At 36.8% G+C, this 25,954-nt stretch overlaps 2 protein-coding genes across 3 annotated transcripts in view; both read right to left on the bottom strand.

Annotated features, from left to right (window-relative positions):
• LOC135088583 (lachesin-like) overlaps positions 1–25,138 on the bottom strand; it is a 36,891-nt gene extending 11,753 nt beyond the window's left edge. Inside the window, exons 1-7 of one of the 2 annotated variants that reach the window (XM_063983460.1) lie at positions 24,975–25,138; positions 8,500–8,622; positions 8,051–8,157; positions 7,790–7,975; positions 4,775–4,967; positions 3,793–3,921; positions 2,363–2,482 (exon numbers count right to left, since the gene is read on the bottom strand). In XM_063983460.1, coding sequence (XP_063839530.1) covers positions 2,363–2,482; positions 3,793–3,921; positions 4,775–4,967; positions 7,790–7,975; positions 8,051–8,157; positions 8,500–8,569 — 805 coding nt within the window. In that variant the 5' untranslated portion in view covers positions 8,570–8,622; positions 24,975–25,138. Of the gene's footprint in view, positions 1–2,362; positions 2,483–3,792; positions 3,922–4,774; positions 4,968–7,789; positions 7,976–8,050; positions 8,158–8,499; positions 8,623–12,990; positions 13,128–24,974 lie in introns of those variants that run through there. The other variant, XM_063983469.1, reaches the window with a different exon arrangement.
• Positions 21,534–22,475, bottom strand: LOC135075507 (NADH dehydrogenase [ubiquinone] iron-sulfur protein 3, mitochondrial-like). Its single transcript, XM_063969943.1, has one exon. It carries the CDS (start codon positions 22,401–22,403, stop codon positions 21,609–21,611), a length of 795 nt encoding a protein of 264 aa, XP_063826013.1. The 5' UTR covers positions 22,404–22,475; the 3' UTR covers positions 21,534–21,608.
• Positions 25,139–25,954: the final 816 nt, after the last annotated feature.

The raw sequence follows: 25,954 nt of genomic DNA, 5'->3' as shown, positions 1-25,954 counted from the left end.
TAATAACTTCAAAAACACAATGAGTACGTCAAATTATATGTAATACGTTACATTGTTGACCTTAATAGCATTATTATTACCAACGTATTTTCCATAATCACAATACAATAAACAATAATAGTCATTCAATCACTGCGTAAATGAATAATTACGAGTTATTGTGAGTAACGAGTGTAATACGAGTATGCTCTTTGGAAAGAACATTAATGTACTCAGATTACTGCCATGAAGTTTCCACATCATTCGACTTTTTTTTGGCAAATACAAAATATTTTTATTCGTTTCTTTTGTTACTCTTTTAAAAATAAAAAAATTTCCGTGTATATCTTAAGATTGTGTTTAAGTGTATTACAGAAAATAAAGGCATCCCCTTTTAGGGTAATACGATAGATACATCATATTGCTGACAGTATCATCTAAGTTGATAATAAATTGTCCCTGAGTCGTATTTATCATTTAATTTTAATAATATTTTAACACCATGACACAGATTAAAATCAATGCAGTGTGACTTTAATTGGCTTCACACATCATACAAAGCAGTGATAAAAAATTTAAGCCTTCGAGACGTTTTATGAAAGACATAAATTAATTAATTTACTATTTGACGGCAACATACAACAACACCGTAGACTACAGCATTATCAAATAGTTTAGTATAATCCTTTAACGTAGGCAAGTTAGCAATCGCAGTTACCCAGTTGGTACAGTCCGGTCGGTGCGGAAACTTGCCGAATCAAAAGCTTGATTAGACTTGTTGGAATGTTTGTTATAACTGTACTCCAGTTACTGGATCCATGTAAACTAGTGATGGCCTGGTTAAGATAGTTTTGCATGATGTTAATGAAAATATTTTTAAATTAATTTAAATGTTTATTATTTTAAATGTTTAGGGAAAGCCTTTGTTCAGGAGCGGACTTCCGTTGACTGACACTGATATTTTTATTACTACAATTATTAAAAGTTATTAGTATTTAGATACTGCGCGGAACCAGAGTGACGGACATAGCCCGCAGAATCGCTAAAATCAAGTGGCAGTGGGCGGGGTACATAGCTCGTAGAGCTGATGGCCGCTGGGGCAGGAAAGTTCTTGAGTGGCGACCACGACGAGCCGGAAGACGTAGCGTGGGCAGGCCTCCCACTAGGTGGACCGACGATCTGGTGAAGGTCGCGGGAGGTGCCTGGATGCGGGCGGCGCAGGACCAGTCTTCGTGGAAATCCTTGGAGGAGGCCTTTGTCCAGCAGTGGACGTCTTTCGGCTGAAACGACGACTGGGCTTCCGCCCAGTGCTCATTGGAGTATATTTATTGTGTCATTATTATACGTTTGTTTATATGTTTAAATTCCTACTACCTTCACGTCTGTCTTCTGTCTCCCTAGATTGTCTACAAGAGATCGCTTGCCGTGCCGTCTCTTTCATGCAAGATCTTGTTTTGTTTGGTATACAATAAATTCGGCCTTCAAAAAAGAAGCAAATTAGGTTGAAAGAATCATCACGTTTTTCCCTAAAATAAAAACAGACTAGTGGAAATTGACTTTAAAGCCAATCCCCAATTCTGCGGTCTCATGAATAAGACAAGGCTAGCACCGTTTTGAGAACCAAAGCGAGATTGCCATTCGATTCCCCAAAGGGGGCGCTGTGAAGTGGCTTGTTTAGATATGTACAGGGAAAGTTCTTAAGGAGCCGATGTGGGGCGGTAATGTGAATAGGAGCATTGGAGCAAGTCGACAAAATATCAAGTAAAGGCTGAATAGGTACTTTTTTTGCTAACATAAGTTTAAAAAAAGTCTTCTTTGTGTTAAGAAAAACTTATTTTTAATTTTGAAAAGTGGCCAGTATCACGAATTTTGGATACAAAGTAAGCCTAGCAGCCAAGGACTTTTTGTCGGCCGATAGTTGAGTCGTGCGAGTAATCAGTATGTCACACGCACATTACACCGGTATATCATCGGCCGATTCTTCATACAGATTAGAATAGAGGCCCAACTATCAGCTGACTAAAATTCTGTAGTCTGCTAGGTTAATAGTTAGTTTCTACCAACAGTTAAGAAGTCATCTGCATAAAGTGCTAAATAAAAAAAAATCACAACCTTGGTACAATGAAGACGATATAAACAATCACACACTAGCTTACTGGTGAGATAAGCTGAACTGTGTAACTATTGTAACATCTACCTTATTGTATTACCTTGTATCGGTGAATAAAATAAATGATCTTTTATCTTAAAACAAAACTTAAAATAATACTCTTAGCTTTTCTAATAATCCAACTCAAACTTTAGATGTAAGTCTCATTGTTTACAATAGTTGTATAGTTTTAGGCTAAATTGATTTTAAATATTGTATTACAAAATTACTCACTTGAGTCTCTAACCCAGTAGTTGATGGATTTCGGTGATGATTCCACATAGCACTCCAGGGTGACGTCAGTCCCGAGAGGAGCACCCACCAGTTGGTTTGGCACTTGTATCACGGGGTGAACTAAAACAAATATCGTCATCATCATCATCATGTCATTTAGTAGCCACTGCAGGACCATGAATCTCTGTAATTTAGCACAGGCAAATGGTGGATTGAGCCTATACACAACCACCCACACCCTGGCCAGACGGGATGACATGGCCAGACAAGTGACAATCATCATGAGGCACTATGATTGTCCTTTAGTCACCTTTTGTAAACTGTAAGAGTGAGAGTATGGTCGTATTCTACTCTGTGAAAAGTACATGATGTCAAAAAATTCATTATAAAATATTGTCTCTAAAATAAGTCAAATTAGGCTTTGTTGTTTCTTACTAAGTACTAACTTTAGAATTTGATCAAATCTCAAGAATAAAAAACGCAAAATAATTTGATTAAAAACTTGGATGGAAACATCCAAGTTAAGAACTAACGACTAAAATTATAACAGGGATTTCTTGTGAATACCATTCCTAAACAAAAGCAACTTCTTCATCACTCATTAAATACAAATTAGAACACTAATATTAAAGTTAAATCTAGCCTGAAAGCACAATGTCCGCTTGAGTTGACGTGAAGACACAAACAGTCTTAACAGGCTGAAAATAATTAAAAGCTACTACTTGCCGAAATTAAATAACACCATTAATAACAAGCACCCCCGAAAGTTGCCGAGATAAACAACAATTACCAAGAATTTCTCGCAGAACCTATTTCGTCTCTGAATGAGCTAAGAAAAAAGGAGATTTCGTCCAAAAATGTTTCCTTAAGGTTACTTGCGCCAATGGTTAAGTGATAAATCTTAGGTAAGTTATTAATAAAGAACAGTTGTTTCGTGTTTGATAGATATGTGTAATAATGGAACAAATCATCTTATTAGGACTGATGGAACTCATCGCGATTCTGATTTACTATGTTCAACGCAACGCAATCATCGCAAATCGAAGTCGGTCTGCTAGATTTGTTTGCAAAAATGTATTATAGGTATAATTAATTTTAGAAATAATTACAACATTATTATTGGAAATTAGTATAAATAAATCTCTGTTCAATACATCAAAAGTAATAACTCAGCTAATTCTCGTATAAACGAATAATATAGTAGGAGGTACCTAATTAAGTCTATCAAACTGATTTAATACGATTTTGCCAGATCTATTAAAATATTCAATTTTAAAGTTACAACAATGAATGCTTTAAACTTAAAGTAAATAAATAAATCTTGATGGGATGCGTTTAGTGGCAGTTTAGGCAAGCGGTCATAAGGTTAACTGAATTTTATTTTTTAGAAAATAGAAGTAGAAACATAGCCCTTATGTTCTAAGACTCACAGTGTACTTTGATCTGGATCCGCTTGCTGACGGACGGCGGGACCCCATTGCTGGCGATGCACAAGTAGGCGCCCATGTCGGAGCGCGATATCTTCGTCAGAGTCAACACTTCTTCCTCGTACATCTGGACTGGTAGTGAAATATTTTATATTAATAAAGATTCTGTGTTTTTATTATAGAATTATTGAATAAAAGCAAAAAAAAAAACAACTGCGTAAAAAATTGAGGCATCAATGACTAGTTTTTTGTTGGTGATAAGTATTTACTTTACTTTAGTTAACAATTAATGCCTTTTACATAAGTAGGCCAGCTTTACAGAAGTACAACTTTATATTTAGTAACTATGGTATAGAATATTTTAATGTAGAGCTTAATAGACATTTTAATTCTTTGGGCAGTTAAATGAAGTAAAAATTAAGTTCTTTGTAAAGCTCTGAAAATTTTAATATTTTTATAGTCAGTTTAGAGAATCGCACTTTTAAATATACATTAGATTTTGATGGCATTTCAAAATTCACTTGTTTAGAGACAAGATAGGTACATAAACTTGTATTGGATAGACTGTATATTTTATTTTTCTGTCCAAGTATGTTACCATCCCGGAAAACACACTGTCTCGAGGGACGCGATAACGTTTCTGTGCAAACTGGATCTTCCTTCATGTTTGACAAGGTCTTCCGTTGGATCAGTGGATTACAAAAATGCGGTATTTAAAATATTTATAAGTTTTATTTCTAATCTAAATGTTGAGTAGGATCTTTTCATCCACGAAGACGCGCCCCACCATTCTTCCGCTGATGTTTAAGTGTTATCGGTACACGCTAATTATCGACACTACAATAATGACGGTCGGATTGCTCGCATCAGACTCCCCGCACCCCGCGCGTCTCTCGACCAAAAATTGGTGGGGTGCGTCTTCGTAGATGAAACGAGCTATATTTTGATTCTTTTCCTGGCGGAGTTAAGAATTATATTTGTGTACCTTTTGTTTTTCCTCCATGAGGGTCCCTAATGACAATATCCGCTCCATCTTCTCTCCTCCACATGATCCTGGGTTCTGGCATGCCCCGGGCCCGACAGACCACTTTAGCAGTTCCACCTTCAGGAACCATGACATCTCCTGACGTTTCTTCAGGAACGAAGTCGGGAGGTATCACCACATCCAGAAAGCCCATCTAGCAAGAAAAAGAGGCATTTAATGTTGACCTTGCAAGAAAATGGACTATAAAAGTTTGTCAAAGTAAATCTGGGATTACTGTTTTAATAGAAAATAAATACAGAACATACTCGTACTTACTAACTGTCACTAGTGAAATAGTATTCTGTAGAAGGAAGGTTTTAGGAATAATGAAAAAAGATTTAGGAATAATAAAAATTTCATTTCATGTTTTATGAATTTTGTTGTAGTTGTTGCGGGCTAGGCTAGACAAAATAAAATAGAAGCAGGTCTCGAAAAAAATTAAATCTATAATATGAAAATAAATCGCAAAATGTGTTGGTAAGCGCATAACTCAACAACGCCTGGACCGATCTTATCAATTCTTTATTTTAAATGTTCGTTCAAGTCGAAAAACCCTAAAACAGCCCTTTTTTTAAGCGGGCGAAGTTGCGGGCGGAAAGCTAGTACGATATAAAAATCACGTTACCTATCAAGTAACCATTTAATCACGTCTACCTAATCTTGATACTTGACCGACTAACTATGGACAACAGACCGATCTCGAAAATAATTTTTGAAACAGTGCATGCAGCAGGGCAGGGCGTCATGCCGCGTCGACGCGACGTCTGCGTCAACGCCGCGCTGTCTGCGCTGTCGCCGCGCGATTTATGCCGTTATCAGGCCCGCATATAAATTACACAGAAGCGCAATAATTTAGGAGCACCACGCACGAATCATTACCCGCTGCGTTTCCAGCTGCACTTTAATTCACTTTATCTCACAAACGCTCAACGTAATTGCATTCGTTGATAGCGAGTACTCACAATTTGATCGCCCGCCGAGTTTTATTAAAGAAAGTTCCCGCATTGTACGATAATCTAGATGGCTTTGATACTGTGTCACGGAACGTCATTAAATTCATAGTTATTTTATAGTGCTACAAAAATGTTTGAGGTAAAAAAGAGTGTGATGGACATAAAATATACCCCAGATACAAGCTGCAGATGGAAGTCTTACGGCAACTACAGAATGATCATATGGGCCTGGATGGTAAACGAAGTGGGGCTCATGTTAATAGCGACGGATATATCTCACAGTGGCTTCTACATATACGCAATGTTACATATCCTTTCAGTTATATTCATAGGAATACCACTCATCTATTCCGAAATTTGTTTGTCTCAATACACAAATAACGGAGTCATATCAATATGGAATTTTCTACCGATTCTCCGACCTGTCGGTTATGGGACTATTTATTTAGTTTTACTGAAATCAGTATACATCACAGCTGTGACGTCTTGGTACCTGCAATATACATTCTACGCTGCACTCGACCCACCGCCTTGGTTTGTCTGCGATGATTTCAATACCACAAAATGTATGGTGAAAAGAGTCAACGTGTCAATTTTCCAGCACTGCCTTGAAGCTCAGATACTGTTTGACGATGACTGCGGCGTGCAAACTGCAAGTAGCTGGTTTTTCGAGCGCGAGATCGGGAACAATAACACAAAGAACTCGTGGTACTGTGCACTTGCGTGGAAGTCAATTATAGCGAGTGTTTCAATAAGTACTGTAATTTTCGTTTTATCGCTGCGGAAAGAAAAATTCATTCAAATAACAGTGAAGCTTCTGGCGGTATACGTTTCGGTTGTGATGCTTCTGTTGCTGTGTGTAGCACTGTCTACGAGCGGCGCGTGGTACGCGACGCTAATAACAATAGACTGGGACAAGTACAACTTCCTCGACTGCTATAAATCCATTACCCGTGGTTTTCTTTCAGTGGGAACTGGTTTCGGGATAATTGGCTTCTTATCGCGGGATGCTCCCTTCCGCAGCCCCGCCACAATGACCTCCATCACAGCACCTTTATTCTCGGTTTTCGTCACTATTATGTACGCGCTGATTTTATTTAGCGGCATAAAAACCATGTCTTATTACCACGGTGAGGAGGAAAACGTGATAGAAATGGGTTTTAGCAGCTATTTTTTACAATTCGCATCGGTTTCGGAGGTGTTGAGTTATTTTGACGAAACACCCCTCTGGGGATTTATGTGGTTTTCATCTGTTTTTCTAGCTCTGTTTGTTAATACATGGTTACTGAATTTCTTTTTGAGAGACCTTGTCAAAGAAAATATTCGTTTCGCACAGCATCATACAGGGCTGTGTAATATTATAATCACAGTATTAATGTGTGTGATGTCTTGGCCTCTATTCTGCTCTGATATTACGGGCGCTTTTACGGATGCAATAGAGATAATACAAATCTTAAGCAGCTTTTTCCTATCTATCTCATTATACTGGATATATGGGCTCCACAATCACAACGTTGATATCATTTTCATGACAGGTATAAAGGCCAGCTACTTTTGGAAATTGACGTGGTTAATTAACCCCGTGTTGATTTTTTCTTTGTTGTACGCTAAGTTTTTAACTTTGGAAGCTGCAGAGTATGAAGATTCTATTTACCTAGACGAGCCCATTTCACTGTATTACGATATATTGATAGTTTACGTCCTTGTGGCGATATATGGCTGCGTTATTTTATTTGGTGTTATAATTGAATTAGTAATTTATTATCGCCATGGCATGATCCGGGAAGTTTTTACGCCGAGCGAAGATTGGGGGCCGAGTGATAGGATTTTGTTTAAAAGTAGAAATATGTTTGTGCCCGAAATAATGACGAGGGAATTCCTATACAGACAGGTTCGGATACACGGGTATACTAGAAGGCAAAAAGCTGCGGTACGACAGAAGCAAATAGAGAATCTAGTTACTGATTCGTCAAGTGACGGGACGGAGTGGAGTGCTATGACTTCGAATTAAATGGATTGTTACCTGGCTCTTCATGGGGTCTGTGTTTATCTGGCACATGTATTGACCGCGGTCCTCCTCTTGAACGTTTCGTATGTGAAGGTTCCAGACGGTCAGTCCGTTGTGTGACACACCCACTCTGTGGTTGTTTGTTATTACGTGAATGTGTATCGCTTGTATTGCTTTGGTGTCTGCTTTTACCCACCCAACCTGTAAAAAATATTACAATAAAATATCTGAGAATATAATGCATATTATATTTGGTTTTATTTTATTATACATTACCCTGTATCCGCCTAGATTTTGAACTAGGCATTTAAAAGTGGCATCTCGGCCGACTGGCACAGTTAAGTTTGTGATTGGTTCCGCAAACTCCGGTTGAAACGCTTCACCTGTATAAGAAAAAATCATATCTATCAAACAGTAGGTAGTATGCAACTTTTACTTACATTTAGGTATTATAGCTACATGTTTGTAACAAGAGAGCATCAACATTATTTATTACACAGATCCGTAAAACATGTTTAAAATGATGAATCTTAAATCAATTAGATTTTCAGGAAAGATCACATACAATAGAGACATGTCAGCCGTCTATTGCACAATCTGACACTAAGTTCGGTAATTTCGGTGGCTACAAAAATGAAAACTAAGAAGTGGTAGAAAAAACTGACATATAGGCTCATCAGTGATACCTACACTTACTACATTTTAAGAGTTAAAAAATGTCATACCAACAAATTTCGAGTTGGGTCCCAGCATGAAAACGGCCAGTAAACATAACGCCCAACAAGACTGCTGCATATTTTTAGCAACTGATCCTCTACTCCGCCCCGAAGCTTGGGATCTCCATGAGACTGCAACAAAGGCAAATTATTAACATATTTCACGGTTTACACTGCTTATTCCGACCGTATAAAATGAAAATGATCTAGGTAGGTAATAAATTACACGTTTTATTACTTCGCCACGAATGCTTGCTAGACTTGCCTTGAGGTAAGATGGTATTCCCCGTGGAACAAATTAGGTGAAAATTAATACTGAAATTAACATTAAAACGTAAAGGTAGTAAATGTGATAAAATAGGTCTTTACTGTTGGTGATAGACTGTCAGAAGACGACAGCACACCAAGCTTAACCGAGGTATGGTTACAATATACTACATACCCCTAAATTGTATAGTCTGGTGCATTAATTATACTAGTGAGACGTACCTACCTAGGATCTAAGCACTAGACTACGAACAATTCATCTAATATACGAGCATCCGTAACATTTCCTTCTATTACAAACGCTACCTAATTTAGTAGCAAAATATAAGAATAACTCTGAGATAATTATGTCATATGAACTCGACAACCAAAACAAAATTGCGCACATTTACGTACAGGTACCGGCACATGCATTTATCGTAATTAGGAGCATGTGCGATACGGGAACGGCGCACATTCGCATCACTTTTGCCATTTCATCAGTCAATAATGATTTGATGTTGGGTTGTCTGCGCGGCCTTCTAAATCGAAACCTTTGCGAAACGAGCTCGGATGTGAACGCGCAACTAAGTAACTTAGTACTAAACTACGAACAATAAAATTAATCTATTACTATACTAGGAGCGTGCGTAACACTTCCACAAACCTAATTTAGTACTAAAATTATAAGAACAACTATATAATGAGCTAATTAAGGCTGAGTTGCACCATCTTACTTTAACTTTGACAAACGTCAAAAATCTGTCAAACTCCATACAAAAAGCACCGGTTATCGTTATAAGTAGTTACGGTCAAAGTTAGGTGGTGCAACTCAGCCTAAGTATGTCAAATATTATGAACAACGACATCCAAAACAGTATTGCGTAGGTACATAACGTGCCGGCATGCACTCATTGTAATTAGGAGCACAGGAGCGTGTGCGATACGGGAACGGCGCACATTCGCATCCCTTCCGTATCATTTTTGCGATTTCATCAGTCAATAATGATTTGATGTTGGGTTGTCTGCGCGGCCTTCTAAATCGGAGCCGCCGCTTTGTGAACGAGCGAAACGAGCGAGGATGCGATCGCGCACCGGTAACTACTTTTCCGTAAAAGTGCGATAATGCTTGAGAAAAATTCGAGGCACATCGCCGCGGCCATTGCGATACGACCGACATATTGGAGTTAGCGGTTGCCCACGCAGATATCTTTTGCCCGACATTGATATTGGAAAGTTGGGATATATGTATTTTTGGAACACAAACAGTTACGTAGAAAAATATGTCTATAAATATTATTTACTTTGTTACAGACTGGTACTCGTATGTATGTAAAATTATCCTGAACAGTGCGAACTACAGAAACTGACGTTAGATTAGGCTTTTGTTCTTACAGATTCAAACTCTAACTGACGGTTTCTAAGACTGGGTTGTACCATCTTACTTTAAGTTTGACAAACGTCAAAAATCTGTCAAACTCCATACAAAAAGCACCGGTTATCGTCATAGTTATCGTTAAAGTTAGGTGGTGCAACTCAGCCTAAGAGGGTGGCATAATAATTAAGATTTGTGATTGTTAACGAATGATATAAATAAGCGAATAAGTTAACAATAACTACTACCAAACAAGTAACCAAGGCGCTATCTTACCACCTAAGCCAGTTTGTACTGCTATGACTTGAACGGATGGACGTACTTAAAACACTCTTGACTCAAGTAACAAATAAATCGTCATGCTCATCCAAGTATTCATAACTTCAAACTTTTACTGTGGCTTTAGCTGAGTTGCACCATCTCACTTGAACATTGACAAACGTCAAAAATCCGTCAAAGTCCATACAAAAAGCACCGGTTATTGTTAATTTTACGGTTTAAATAAGGTAGTGCAACTCAGCCTAAGAGAACTACATAATAATATTATTCATCACATTATGCTAAAATAATTATGAAGAACCATTAAGTCTAAGGGAAGATTGTATATTGTTGATGTCTTATGGCTAATAAAGATGATGAATTTGACTCTAAATATGGAACTACTCTGATCGTATTAACAAAGCCTTGTTCTCGGATTGCGAGTGTCTGGTTCCATATGCCTACTAAACGATAACGATCGCAGCAGATGAGCCTATTTATAGACAGTTTAAACATAGAATACCTTGTCCTAGTACCTACTTACCTAGTTACATTAAGTAGACTTGGTATTGTTATTAGCAATGAGCTAATGTCTTTTGTTTAATACAACTTTTAGGTTGAGTTGCACCATCTTACTTTAACTTTAACAAACGACAAAAATCTGTTAAACTCCATACAAAAAACACCGGCCGTTGTTATAGTCACCTCAGCCGGCAGTTGGTGCAACTCAGCTTTAGTAGTGAGACGACATCTTTTGTTTTTGTCAAATCCATTTTTAGACACGAGAAAATCTCCTGCTTTATACTAGGTACCTATATTTGAGTAGTTTCCGAGGACAATTATGTAAAAGGTTCGTTAGTCAATCTCTACATACCTAAATTGCATGATACTTTATCTCTTGCGATTAGTTCAAAGTTCTATAAAAACTGCCATTGTGTTCAATAAAAACTATAATTTTTAAAATTCAACTTTTGGAATCAGCTTTTAATTGTTGCTTTTGAAAAGCACCTCATCTCTTTATTTTTTGACTCTACCAGCCATCAAAACAACATTAAGCAAACGCTAAAAACCACAAAAATCTGCAGTATTTCTTTCCTATATTTTTTGAATTACACACAATCGAACAACACGGATGTATAACAATATAAGCACACCCCAGGCGCTTGCAGCAGACGAATCCTCTAAGTTGGCCAAGGGAACTAAGTTTGCAAACGCTGTCGGAAATTTCATACCGGCCGGTAACTCGTTCGTACCTAAACAAAACTTGTCTAGTCTACTAATACTATTGCTATATTGTGTTGTGACATTTGACTGCGTCTGAGATGGTAACTAAATGTTTGGATTTCAAGATGTTTCGGGAAATTAGTTAGGTAGTACATTTAAACGAAGAAATTATGAGGATTGTGTATTAAATTATTTAGTAATACCAGTAATACCTACATTGCTTCATTACAAGTGTGTACCTACGTACATTTTCAAATTAGATTACTAACTGGTAGGTTGGTACTTGGTAAAGATAAGATTTGGTAGTTATTTAACCGTTTTAAGGTACGGTCAATCCATTATTTAATGATTATGCACTCACTTACAATTCATTAATAAGTATTAGATTGAGTCAAATTTTGGGTTTGAATTCCGAACTTTCAAATCAAAAGATTAGTCGTTATGACTTTAGTTAATTATTTATACTTATTTGAATATAAAAATATGCTTAAGGAGTCAAAATTGCTACTAAAAGTATTTTTTGCATTTAATATTATTTTGTGTAGATAGATAATGAACTTAAAACATTCAAATAGTTTTGTAATTAATGTGTAAAACAAAAGTTAAAACTAAAAGTATTTATTATTTAGTTTGTCTAGTCAATTAAGCTCCAGTTATTAATTAGGCAGTAAAATCTATTATCCATCACCGTTTTAAACAAGCGAGTGCAACGGATGCACGTTAATTAGCGACTACTAACGCGTTAACTGGCGGTCAATTTTAACCGGAGCAAATGTTTGCTGTTTGGTTAAATATTCAGCCGAGGAACCTCGAATGGTGGTGTTAAGAGAATAATAAATACGCCGGCATGTTGAAAAGGATTTGGTGCTTGTTTTAGATTCGATTTAATGAAAATTAAATTGTTTTTAGATTTGGAATACAATAAAATATAATCAAGACACAAAATTTGATTCAAAAATATTTTCATTAAAATAAAAAGTTCGGAATATTTTGAAATACCTAGTTAACTTCATATTAAAAATAACTGTCTACTCTAAGAAACAAAATGTGTTTTCGTTTTTGTTGCTATAAAACTCATAAAGTACTAAGTTATAAACAGCTACAAACTTTAGTAAAACTAATATTACAAACAAAACAGCATTTTCTACGAAGAAAATATTTAATGTAAAAAAAGTCAACTGAAAATTGTATACCTTTCTACAACAACGAAATAAATTCTAAGAAATCACTAAATTATTTAGGGACACAAAATAGCGAAACAACTAAGAAAAACAAGCGACAAAACCGGCCAGAAAAGTTTACGTCAAAAAGAAATGAGCACGCTTACTTTTTACACGTGAAAGCGCTCAGAAATTTTTAGTACCGCAAAAGGGGCAGGAAAAACGAAAATTGCTTACCTTTATTGTCAATCAAGGGTTAATCAAAGTTGGTGGAGGTGAAAGTTATTTTTCGCGCGGCATTATTTCCCTGTATAGAGTTTGTAAGTGCGAGCGAAGTTTGGGCGGGCGTCCCGCGGGAGAGCGCTGGGGCGGGCGGATCGTGGCACCGAGAGGCACACACTGAGCCGATTGTTCATTCCGACCTCCGCTCCGCAGTTATTCTTACGCAGATGTCCATATGATGGAGGCAGATATGAAGTATGAAAGGGGTGGCGACTTGGCTCTGTTGTCAACTTGACACGGAATTATAATGTAAAACAAAAATGTATTGTTAAATAAAGCGAAATGTTTTAAGAATCGCCAGATAAACCAGTGCGTTTTTTGACATTTAATGATAATTTCTTAATTTATTCACCAGAATTTTATTGCTTTGTATTTTCTTTTGTTTCCTTGTTTAATCAGTAACTTTATTTAACAAGCCTATAGACATTTTTAAACGTAGTAGTGGTAGTAGGTACCTACTACAAATATTTTAGAAATATTATTTTGCTTTTTTCAATAAATAGTTAATAAGTAAGTTTGCTGCATTCTAAATTGATGATTCTAATAATAAAGTAAGGTAAAAAGAGACTGATAAATAGTAGGAGTTTGTTTTATTATTTGGGTTATGTGAAAGTACATAAAAGCTATATTTCCATTTAAGTCCCTTTAATAATTAATAAAACATTTTCTAATGGCTTTTCTGAGAAATCTCATAAAAGGTGTTCCTGGAGAAACTAAGTAGCACACGAAGCCGCGACCTTTTGCTAATGACTGGTAATAATAACTTAAATAATAATATACAGTATGTACGATAGCAAGTAACTCGATCTGTCTGTCAGTCCTACATGTTACCTAAGCCACATTTTTTTATGAATTCTCGTTTTAAGAACAATTTGTGTAAGTTTGCTACATTGAGGATGCAATCAATCTATTAATTAAATGTAATACATGTATTATAGAACTGCAGCTCTATTATTTGTAGCTCAATTTTAATACTAGGCAAGACTAGACAACAACTCGAGCAGCTGCGCCAGAGTCACTGGGTTGATTCAATGATAATATCTACTTTTGTACAAGTATTAAATTAAAAAATTATATACATATACAGGGATATCTTTACTTTTTTTAGTAATGTACATGAGTAGCTGCAGGTATTTAGGCATAAAATAAGAATAAAAGAATAGTTTATTTACGGCCATGTTGTTGATCACACGGATAAAGGAAAACTCCGGAAGAGATTCCGCGAACAGAAAGTCTATAAAATCATCATTAACTTACCTCTTTTTATTTCCGTAGCGAAGGTTTAAATGTGATAAAAAACTTTTATTAAAAGAGTTACGAGTCAATCAAAAAAGCTCCGAGATACTTTCGTATAATGAGTCCCAATCCCGTTGACCCAAGCTCGCCAAGCAACTAACTTAATGAAATGGAGATAGAATAATTAGCCACTCGCGCTAATTTCGAAAGTTATTAATTGAGGCGTTAGAAAGGACCGTCATCTGCTCGCTGGGGGAAGGCGGCCATCTTATATGTATATGCGTAAAGCTGCGGTCACATTGCTGTGGTATTCCAGGGAAGATTGTCTAGTGCGTAAATGATCGTGTTCACAATGTTGCCCGACTTGGAATCTATGTAAGATAAAATATGCGTTATTTTAGTTCTCTTTCTGACTGTCTTGATAGTTTCCATCCTATAATCTGATTCAATAACTACAAGTTACTGGCGGACTTTATGCACAGCTTATGCAGCATTCATACTTTATTTTACAAAACAAACCAAGGTGTCAGATTATGCTTTATAGGTCTAGCTATCGCTTATCTAAATCAGAGCTTGAGCTATAGAAGGGGCACGAGAGTGGTGACATATAATAACATTATTACGTGTCAGAGCAAACAAGTCTGAAGCTCACCAGAATTCACACTGACATTTGACGTCACAAAAACATTCTCTTATGTTGTAAGCGCTAGTGCTATAGTATCGTAATGTACACTAGTCTTAAAATCCTTAAAGAGAAAACAATGTTCCTGTACTGTCCTAAGGACATAAATCTACATTTGCAGCGCATTCGCCCGTGTAGTCACACCCTTTTATGCGCTCACTAAATGACGCGCCATTGTGTCAACACAAAAGCTCATTAGCGTACAAGATTTAATTCAAGTTATAGTTGTTGCCGTATTCAACTTGCCGCCATTGAGAACATTTTTTGAAGAGCCAAGGAAACGTAGCTTAAGTTTTGAGGGTAGTATTCAAAACAGATTTCTTATTTGTATGTGTATGTACTCACAATATCTCTAAAAATGCAATGATATTTTAAAAATATACTTTTGTCTATCTTTTCTGTTGTGTGACAATAGTTTCAAACATGAAATACATTCAATAAATCTGTTCAGACGAACATTGATCTCTGATCAGCAACAAAATTGGCCTACATCATAGTGCAATCGTTGCACATTACACGGGCGTACACTATTATAGATTTAAGTAATGTACTTGTATGTGTGTGTAAATAGCGTTAGTATAAATATTGTAAGATTGTTAATAAATCCTCTTTGACTGTTTGGACTTGGACTACATCATTTCAACCACGTATCGTTCCACCTGGTAACTATATTCCTCTCACTGTGGCCAAGACACCCTTAGCCATCAGATCCTGATCAGTCTTGTGAGTCTGCTTGACTGGCAGTGAGAAAACCCACTCCTCACCTTATTCCTCACCACATTCCGTCTGTTACCTTAGGTCTCACGGTGCAGACATCCCTCACTTATTTATATATTTATTTATCTTACATTTATGCTGTAGGTTAGGGAACTAGGGAATTAGGATACCTAGGGACATAGTTCTATCCTATAGTATAATTGTTCATGTGTAGCTAGCCGGTGCCTTTACAAGAGACCACACTTCCACGCACTTAAAAACATTATTTTCACACTCTACATTAACATTAGTCGGCAGCTGCACATTATGGTCCTTCGAGCAAAAATAGGTTAAAATACTAAATTAATTTACTACGCGGTCCTATTACCCCCTTAGGAATGACAAGGACAGACTGACACTTCGGAGAGTTATGTGCTGGTGTACTCAACAAGCATCAGTTTCGTAGCAATCTGGAGTACTTAGATACCTGTTGTATCCTGTTGGAAAGCTTCTATTACGGTAGCGGTTCGGTCACTGGCCTCCCGGAAGAGGGTCTCACCGGCTGATTGAGAAGTCGCAAAATACCGTAATTAGGGCGCAGGTACATCAAGTATTGACATAAGTTTTATTGATAGACGTAGGGTAGGGTATTAGGAAGGAACAGAATAGACAAGAGGAGCACCATGGAGATACAAGACATCAACGAGTTAGTCAGAGAGCAAGAAAACATATACAATGATATCCTACGATTTATGGCGAATATGAAAAAGGATTCAGCCTCACGACATTCACGACAATACATAGACGACAGGACATGTCGATTAAACAAATTATACGAAAGAGCAAAGACGAACCATACGAAACTACAAGACCAAGAAATACTTTCAACGCACAAATACACTACATTAAACTACTTTGAAAATTACATCAAGAAAAAATACGACGACACTATTGACTACTTGCAAAAAATTGAAGCCAAACTGCAAATTGTACACGAACTATACCAACCTATATTATATGAATATAATGTGCAGCTGCCGACTAATGTTAATGTAGAGTGTGAAAATAATGTATTTAAGTGCGTGGAAGTGTGGTCTCTTGTAAAGGCACCGGCTAGCTACACATGAACAATTATACTATAGGATAGAACTATGGACTAACGGCACAGATTGGGATCAACTTATCAACGAGAAAAACAACAAACAATGGAATGACATACAAAACCAATTAAAGTGTATTGAAACTTTAAAAATAAACAGATGGTGTCATATAACAAAAAACGTGAGCATTGAATTACACGGGTTCAGTGACGCATCGGAAAAAGCTTACGGTGCAGTAGTCTACTGCCGAGTAAAGTGCAATGACCAATATTATGTCACGTTACTACAAGCAAAATCGAAAGTAGCACCGAAGAAAAATAAAACAACATTACCACGTTTAGAACTTTGTTCAACACTACTCCTAACTAAATTAATCAAAACTGTACGAGATGCATTAAACATACCAGATGTCACAATATACTGCTGGACAGACTCAATGATAACTCTTGGATGGATAAGAGGAGACGCTCAACGTTGGCGAACCTTTGTAGCAAACAGGGTATCTGAAATAAAAAGTATTTTACCTAATGCAAACTGGAATCATGTAATATCAGCAGAAAATCCCGCCGACGTAATTTCAAGAGGAATCGAACCTCAAAAACTTAAGGACTTCTCACTCTGGTGGAATGGTCCTCATTGGCTGAAAGACGAGAAACTGCCCATCACAAAAACCATACCCGAAATATGCATAGAAATAAAACAAAGTTTTACGACAACCATTAATCAAAAAGAAACAAATGACATCTGGGAACGATTTTCAGACCTGGGGCGTATGCTCAGGGTTTTATCATACTGCTACAGATTTACTCAAAAACAAAAACCACAAACTACATTATCCATTGAGGAAATAAATCAAACCACAATTAAGGTAATAAAAGAAGTACAAAAAGAAGCATTTAACCAAGAAATATTAATGCTTCAAAACCATCAACAAGTTAAAAAAGGAAGCAAACTATACTCCTTAGACCCCTTTATAGACAGCGATGGACTCATTAGAGTTGGAGGGAGACTTCACAATTCGCAACTTCCATACAATCAAAAACATCCAATACTATTACCATATGAACACTATGTGACGTCACTAATAATACGCGACGCACACTTGAAAACACTCCATGGAGGAAACAAGCTGACTTTAGCTTACTTACGACAAAAGTACTGGATAATTAGCGGAAAAAGAAAAGTAAAAAGTCTAATCAATAAATGCATTAAATGTATCAGATACAAGGCCACCACAGCATCTCAAAAAATGGGTACATTACCCAGCCCACGGGTAACATTGTCACACCCTTTCAGCCACTCAGGTGTCGACTTTGCAGGCCCAATACAAATAAGATCCATGAAAGGAAGAGGACACAAATCTTATAAAGCATACATTGCGGTATTTGTATGTTTATCCACGAAAGCCATACATCTAGAATTAGTCAGTGACTTATCAACTGAAACCTTTATCGCTGCACTACGCAGATTTATGGCGCGAAGAGGTCATGTTTCAGATATGTATAGTGACAACGCTACGAACTTTGTTGGGACAGCCAACGTACTATATCAAGAAATCCTTGAAATCACACAATCTCCGAACTTTCTGGATGCAATGACTAACATTGGTACAAATTGGCATTTTAATCCACCACTATCTCCTCACTTCGGAGGAATATTTGAAGCCGGGGTTAAATCAATGAAACATCATTTGAAACGAGTAATTGGAGATTCCACACTAACCTACGAGGAAATGACAACTTTATTGCATCAAATTGAAGCATGTTTAAATTCAAGACCATTGTGTCCTTTAAACGAAGACATAAACGACAGCACAATATTAACGCCAAGTCACTTTTTAATCGGAAGGGAAGCAGTTGGAATTCCTGATCCAATTACATACACAAATGCAAATCTAGGATCCAGGTGGAAACTAACACAAAAAATGAAAAAAGACTTTTGGAATAGCTGGACAAAAGACTATTTACATCAGCTTCAACAAAGATATAAATGGAGACAAAACTACGATAACTTGAAAATAGGAACCGCAGTCATTATAAAAGACTCTAACATCAATCCCAGTAAATGGCCATTGGCTAAAGTAAAACAGATTCACCCTGGACAAGATGGTGCAACAAGAGTGGTCACCCTACAAAAGTCAACCGGTACTGAGTTAAAAAGGTCGATCCACACGCTCATTCCTCTACCTGTAAACGAGAATGATGACGTCAAATCACAGTCACTAACCACGGTCACAAATGAAACGCCTGTACGAAATCATGTAGCAATATCTTACAAACAAAAGAAACAATATGCAAAAGGGCCTAAGGCGTTCACACTACTGCAGTTTATGTTAATGCTGATAATACAAGCAGTTAGTACTACTGCACAAAATATTACGTCAAACCTAACGTATACTATCAAAAATATCGACCCGGGCTTATACGTAGAACAGATTGGGACGGCTACCATAAATCGCGGAACATTTAGAATTGAAACAAATTATGATCGGGCATATATGAAACAACAATTCGATAAAGTTTCTACAGTCACAACTCAATTTAAAAACCTATGTCATAACTCACAGACGCTTACATATGAAACACATTGCAACGAATTCTACCACCACCTAGAAGAGGAACGCATTAAATTTGAAAGAACCATTCAATCTTTGACAAACATAGAACATTCACGAAGAAAAAGGGGCTTGCTAGGCCAGTTCCTAACTTACGTCTTCGGAGTTAATGACGAGGTCTACAAAGATATAAACACTCTTCAAGATAATCAACGTCTACTGATTCAAGCAGCTAACCAACAAACAAAATTCATGATATCTACTGTCTCCACGGTCAATCAAACTGAAGAGAGAATACAAAAGAAACTACAAAAGTTTCAAACTAAATTAAATCAAGCCATCCAATTCATGAACAACAACAACGTTTGGTACAAATCAATAGATGCCAATCGAATTAAGATCCAAGTGATGCAAACATATCATCTAGCAAACAATTACATATCTGAAATCATAGATCATTACGAAAACTTACTTAAGATCCTGTTAGATAATGCATCAATATACAACGTTTTATCTCCACAACAAGTTGAGAAAATCATAGACTCAGCAAATGAAAAATTACCACATAACATACGAATCATGCAGAATCAACTTATTAACACAAGAATAACTGAAAACAGTACACACATTAAAGTATTCGCACATTACCCAATCCATGACATCACGAAATACGTTTTAGTACACGTCACACCTGTACCTTCAAAAAATAAAGACAACTATTTTCAAACTATAGTATTACAACACACCTTTTTGGGCATTGACTACAACAACGAACACTACTTTGAACTTAGTCAGGAAGAATTCAACGACTGTATTCAAAAGGACATGAATTTTATTTGTAGTCCTGTAGCCGTGAAGAACATGCAATTTAATAAAAATTGCATTGTTGAACAACTCTTTCAAACCAAAAGTCATAATCATACTCATTGCATTTTTAAAAAGTATAAAATTACTTCAGATGTTATATGGAAACAGCTGTACATGGCAAATACATGGTTATTTATAACTACACAGCCAGTGACAGCATCTATTATTTGTGATGGCCAAAGAGTAGAAGTAAGCATTCGCGATGTCGGTGTTCTTCGTATCTCTGAAAGTTGTATTATAAAAACTATCAATAACTTATTGTCTGCAAAAAGAACTGAAAAAGTTACAGTATTAGAATCATTTTCTAAAGGTCTAAATTTCTCTGTACTCTCTAACATAACGTCAACTGTCATAGAAGATGTATCTAAAGAAAAGATAATAGATAGCTCCAGGGACAGTTTCCAACACATAGTAAATTCAGAACACAATTTACAAACTCAGTTAGATAATACAGTTTGGGCACAAATAGAGTCTCATTCGTACTTAGCTAGCTTTATTACTACAATTACTCTTTTAATAATAGTTTTACTAATATTTTGCTACGGTCCACAGGTAACAAGATGGGTACGAGCCAGGATCCATCATCGACGGTCTGCAGTTCAACCAGAACAGCTGATCTACAGCATCCCACACAGGAGGCACGGACGGACGGAGAGGACGGCAACAACACCGCCTCCAAAACCATTACGACGCCAGGCACCTGACACCCAGCTGCCACCGGCACCAACTGAGATGATCGAGCTGTACCAGTTGGACCCCAGCATCTTGGAGGCGCCAGGATGTTCAGACGAACATTGATCTCTGATCAGCAACAAATTTGGCCTACATCATAGTGCAATCGTTGCACATTACACGGGCGTACACTATTATAGATTTAAGTAATGTACTTGTATGTGTGTGTAAATAGCGTTAGTATAAATATTGTAAGATTGTTAATAAATCCTCTTTGACTGTTTGGACTTGGACTACATCATTTCAACCACGTATCGTTCCACCTGGTAACTATATTCCTCTCACTGTGGCCAAGACACCCTTAGCCATCAGATCCTGATCAGTCTTGTGAGTCTGCTTGACTGGCAGTGAGAAAACCCACTCCTCACCTTATTCCTCACCACATTCCGTCTGTTACCTTAGGTCTCACGGTGCAGACATCCCTCACTTATTTATATATTTATTTATCTTACATTTATGCTGTAGGTTAGGGAACTAGGGAATTAGGATACCTAGGGACATAGTTCTATCCTATAGTATAATTGTTCATGTGTAGCTAGCCGGTGCCTTTACAAGAGACCACACTTCCACGCACTTAAAAACATTATTTTCACACTCTACATTAACATTAGTCGGCAGCTGCACAAAATCTTTGTATTTATAAAAAGAAAAATACAATAATCTGGAACATTCCAAACATTAGCACCTGCAGCGCAAGCAAAGACGACTATTTCTTTGTTGGTGGTGGCGGAGGATCGTTGTATCCTTCATGGAAATTCTTCAAATAATTCCAAGGCGATTCCAACTGGAAACGTCGATATTCTTGGGCAAACTCAACCGGCTCGTACACGATTTTCTTCAGTTCATCATCATACCGAAGTTCTGTGTACCCGACCATGGGAAAGTCCTTTCTCAAAGGGTGACCAGTGAACCCATAATCCGTCAGAATCCGCCTCAAATCTGGGTGGTGCGTGTATATAACGCCGAACATATCATATATTTCTCTCTCCCAGATATTGCAAACTTTCCACAAGGAGTACGCTGAATGCAGCGGCGTGAGCTCGTCAGTGTAAGTTTTGACTCGCGCGCGCTCTCCGAACCTCATGCTTAGCAACATGTATACCACCTCGAATCTATACTCTCTGCTAGGTACATCTATCGCTGTTGCTGCCGAACAGACATTGAAGCAAGCGTGTTGGTGATGACACAAGAAACTCAGCACCGGGAATAAGCCTTCTGGAGCAACCAAAATTTCAAGCTCATCGCAATGCTGCATCTGGATCTTCTGTACATATTTCGGCATGCAAGCTGCGACGTATAACCCAAACTCGTACAGCTTTTGCCGTCTTGGATTGTTATGCTTCCTCAAAGTATAGGCTTTCGTCTCTATTGGCTTCAAACGAACTGGATCATTTACCTGCACGTTACACTTTTTGTTACATAACGTGTAACTTGTGTATAATTTACGCTTGATAATCGTTGGAAGGTGCTGTATGATAGTGGATTTCAATATTCTGTACATTATTTTATTTAATTCATAGAAAAATTCGAATACAACAATCAATATTTTGGCAGCGGTTGATGATATATTGCGTCAAAATCAAGGCGTCAAACATCTTTATGATCAGTCAAATAATAAAAAAGTTTTAGACATAGATTTAGATGGTTTTAGGTCTTAATACAAAAAACTTTGTCTCTGTATAAAAATATTAACCCTTTTGACTCTACTTACTCTACCAGAAGAACTATCTGTACCTCTAGTAGGAAAAACTTTCGAGTTCGTTTCGTTGCGTATTCAAAGTGTCATCGAAAAATTTTGTATGAAAAATTAAACAGCGCCCCCTAGGGCGGCTATAATATAGGGGGCGCTGTTTAATTTTTCATACAAAATTTTTCGATGACACTTTGAATACGCAACGAAACGAACTCGAAAGTTTTTCCTACTAGAGGTACTGTAAAGTAAAATAATCTTCAATTGTAGACAAACATTAAATTTCTAACCACGAAGAAAATGTAAAAATAAGCGGCTTTAACTGCACACCAGCCCAAATCCTGTTCAAAATAATAATTGAGATACAATGTCACTCAGGAGAGCTTTATCAAATCTGTGCATGTCACAGCGAACTGACAAGCAGTCCCTAAATTTGATTAAATTTTTACAACCCGTTTTATGGCGGGAGGATGTTGGTTGGAGCACACACTGTTCAAGTAACATTTAAATGTGAACGTTGGTCTTAATTAAAACATTACAATCGCTCGACTCGTCGGAGTCTTGTGTTTAACATTTCCTACTTATTTCGCTCGCAGTAATACGTTTGTACGCGTATAAATAGAAATGCAGTACAAAATGTTTGTACAGAATTTGTAAGATGCAAAGTCACATAATAGTACAAGTATTTGACTGCTACTTTCGTTTGTAGATTTCTGCAACTGCATAATATTAATAAGTTTTTATAATTATTATTACTGACGAGGTTGCATCACTTTAATTTTAAGTTTTCGATATTAAAGTTTTTATATGTGTTGTTTTAACAAGTTTTTCAAATTGTAACCATCAATAGCCGTATACATAAACATAGTAGGTAAGCCATATCTAAGCGGCTGTACCTACTATACACTATCTATACTTAATCCTTCCTAATCCTTTATGCCTAAACATAATCCTAGGTAATAATTAATAGGTCTGCTTTTGCTCAATGGTTGTACGCAAATTAATTTTCGATTCGAGACCGTTTAACCTGTGTGCTTACCATGAGTTTACGTTAGGTTTGGTCGTTAGCGAGTATGTCAGAAAAGTCTATGAAAATTGCATTTCTTAAAAATAACCGCTAGGGGCGCTTCACAAGATGTCATACATTTTAATGTAATTTTTTTTACGCAATCGCTAGCGACACACACCTAACGTAAACTCATGGTAAGCACACTGTAGACTTAAACCTTATTTATCGAAACAGTTGTGATTAAATCGTTCAACCTTCGCTTTAGCGTTGCGAAACGATTTCGAAATGTAGAGTCATATTGTATATTTTAAAGAGTGGTGACTTTATGTAAATACTATTAGACATAGATACATATAAACAGACAAACTAATCTAGTCATTCCTTTAATTAAATGAGTGTAGCCTGCGAACTTAACGCTGGCATTGTGCATTGTATGGAGTACCCGAGGACCCAAACAGGTCGTTGACAGCGTCGTTTTAGAAGAAGCATGGATGTCATGCATTTTGTCATTCTCATTGTTATTATACCTATTTTTATTAAATAATTATGTCCCAGTTTTTTTTATCCATAGTGAACTCAACCAATTTGCCTTTACCAAGTGGTTATAAATATAATCAACAAAAGCATGTTACCGCCACCTATCGGGACATCTTAACTTTACTTTTACTACACACAACTTTTAAGCATTTTAATTTATATTTTGACTATATTTAGCCACTAGTAATAAAATTCTTAGGTATATTATTAGCTCAGTTAACCACGAATCAAACAACTAGCTCTGAATGTTTTCCTACCGAATCAACACTTCAACTTTAACTTCAATCTATAAAGTTTCCTTACAAAATTAGCTGAAACGGTTTGTGTTTCACATAAGATGATTAATAATAACTTACACAATGTTCTTAGTAGTAGGTGTCTAATCTGTTTAAGTATGTTAACTTTAAATTAAATATTAATTAGGCGCGCGTTCAATTCGCTTCACAAGTTTGAAGATAAACATTATAAGACTGTTACAAGTTCACATCGAAAATCCCTAAGAAAAACACACAAACATGTAGCTAACATAAATATTCTTTAAGTAATGTGGAGTAATAACTTTTTATTAATTTGATTTACTAACATGTTTGGTCAAAGTTGAAAGTGGGTTACCCTACTTTTATTTAATTATGTAATAGAGTCATGTTAATATGGTCGAAAAAAATCTTTCCCTGAACTTAAGATTCATTTGCTAAGTTAATAAACATGTTACCAATTTTGTTATTGGACGCAACTTTACCGAAAGAGACCACCAAGTTCCCACTCAAGTCACTTTTGAAAGCAGTGAAAAAAGTTTAGTTCAAAATATTTTTACTGTAAAATACAGTACAACTTACCTTGTCGAGTCTGATTCAGGTACTTCTCAGCGTTCTCCGCAACCGTAATTTCGCTTGACACAATTTTTTTCTACACCGGTAAATTCATGTACACCGTGGATCCTAATTATCAAATAATGCTTTCACATAATCGAGACGGCGCGCATTTTACACACGGAACAAGACTTTACACTTCGCTCGAAACTTTTCTAGTGGAAGTTCCAACATATGTCCCGCAGGACTCGCGCGGCGCGCTACATACAAACGAAACGAAGATCTATATTCCTAGAAAAGACATCGAAAGTAATCTATCCCTTAAAAATATATTCTCTTAGAATAAAAACATACTTAAAGCTAAACTATTTTTTTTTTCAAACTCGGAAACTCAAAATTTTATTAAGGTAGGTACATAGTAACAATCCCATTAGTAATATATTTTTTTCTTTTTTGTCTTTGGGTAACGTAAGAGAATACACATAAAGGTTCGGCCAAACCAACGCGATCACACGCGATCAGCCAGCGTGCAGCGATGGCGATCAATGCATTTTAGTCTGGTCGCCATTCCTGCACGCCGGCTGATCGCGTGTGATCGCGTTGGTTTGGCCGAACCTTTACAAATAGCAACATTATTAGGATGTCACGTTTCTGAGTCTACAAGACACATCATCATCATCATCAATATTATGAGTCACAGAACTTCCACTGCTGAACAAAGGCCATCAATAATTTCCAGATAGGCTGGCCAGATAGCAGTCTGTATCTATTAGCACCTTCCTGCAACCTGTATAAATGGTCATCCATCTACCTTGTGAGTGGACATCCATCGTCGCCGGTACATGGCCTTCATTTTAGAACTTTGCTGTCTCTTCAGCCGCCAGTAATGCATGGTAAAAATTCAAAATGCGTATATTGTCTGACATCAATTTTATTATATTTTTGACATTGAATTAAGAAAGTCCCTAGCAGCAGCTGAAAGCATTTTTTGCAATAGTTTTTAGTCC

This window comes from Ostrinia nubilalis, chromosome 1 (assembly GCF_963855985.1).
Source record: "Ostrinia nubilalis chromosome 1, ilOstNubi1.1, whole genome shotgun sequence".
Taxonomy (NCBI): Eukaryota; Metazoa; Arthropoda; class Insecta; order Lepidoptera; family Crambidae; genus Ostrinia; species Ostrinia nubilalis.
The sequence above is the reverse complement of the archived record's forward strand: the minus strand, read 5'-3'. Positions and strand labels throughout refer to the sequence as shown.

Excerpts from the sequence above, each read along its gene's own strand:
- LOC135075507 (XM_063969943.1), bottom strand. The coding sequence starts at position 22,403 with ATGTACAGAATATTGAAATCCACTATCATACAGCACCTTCCAACGATT.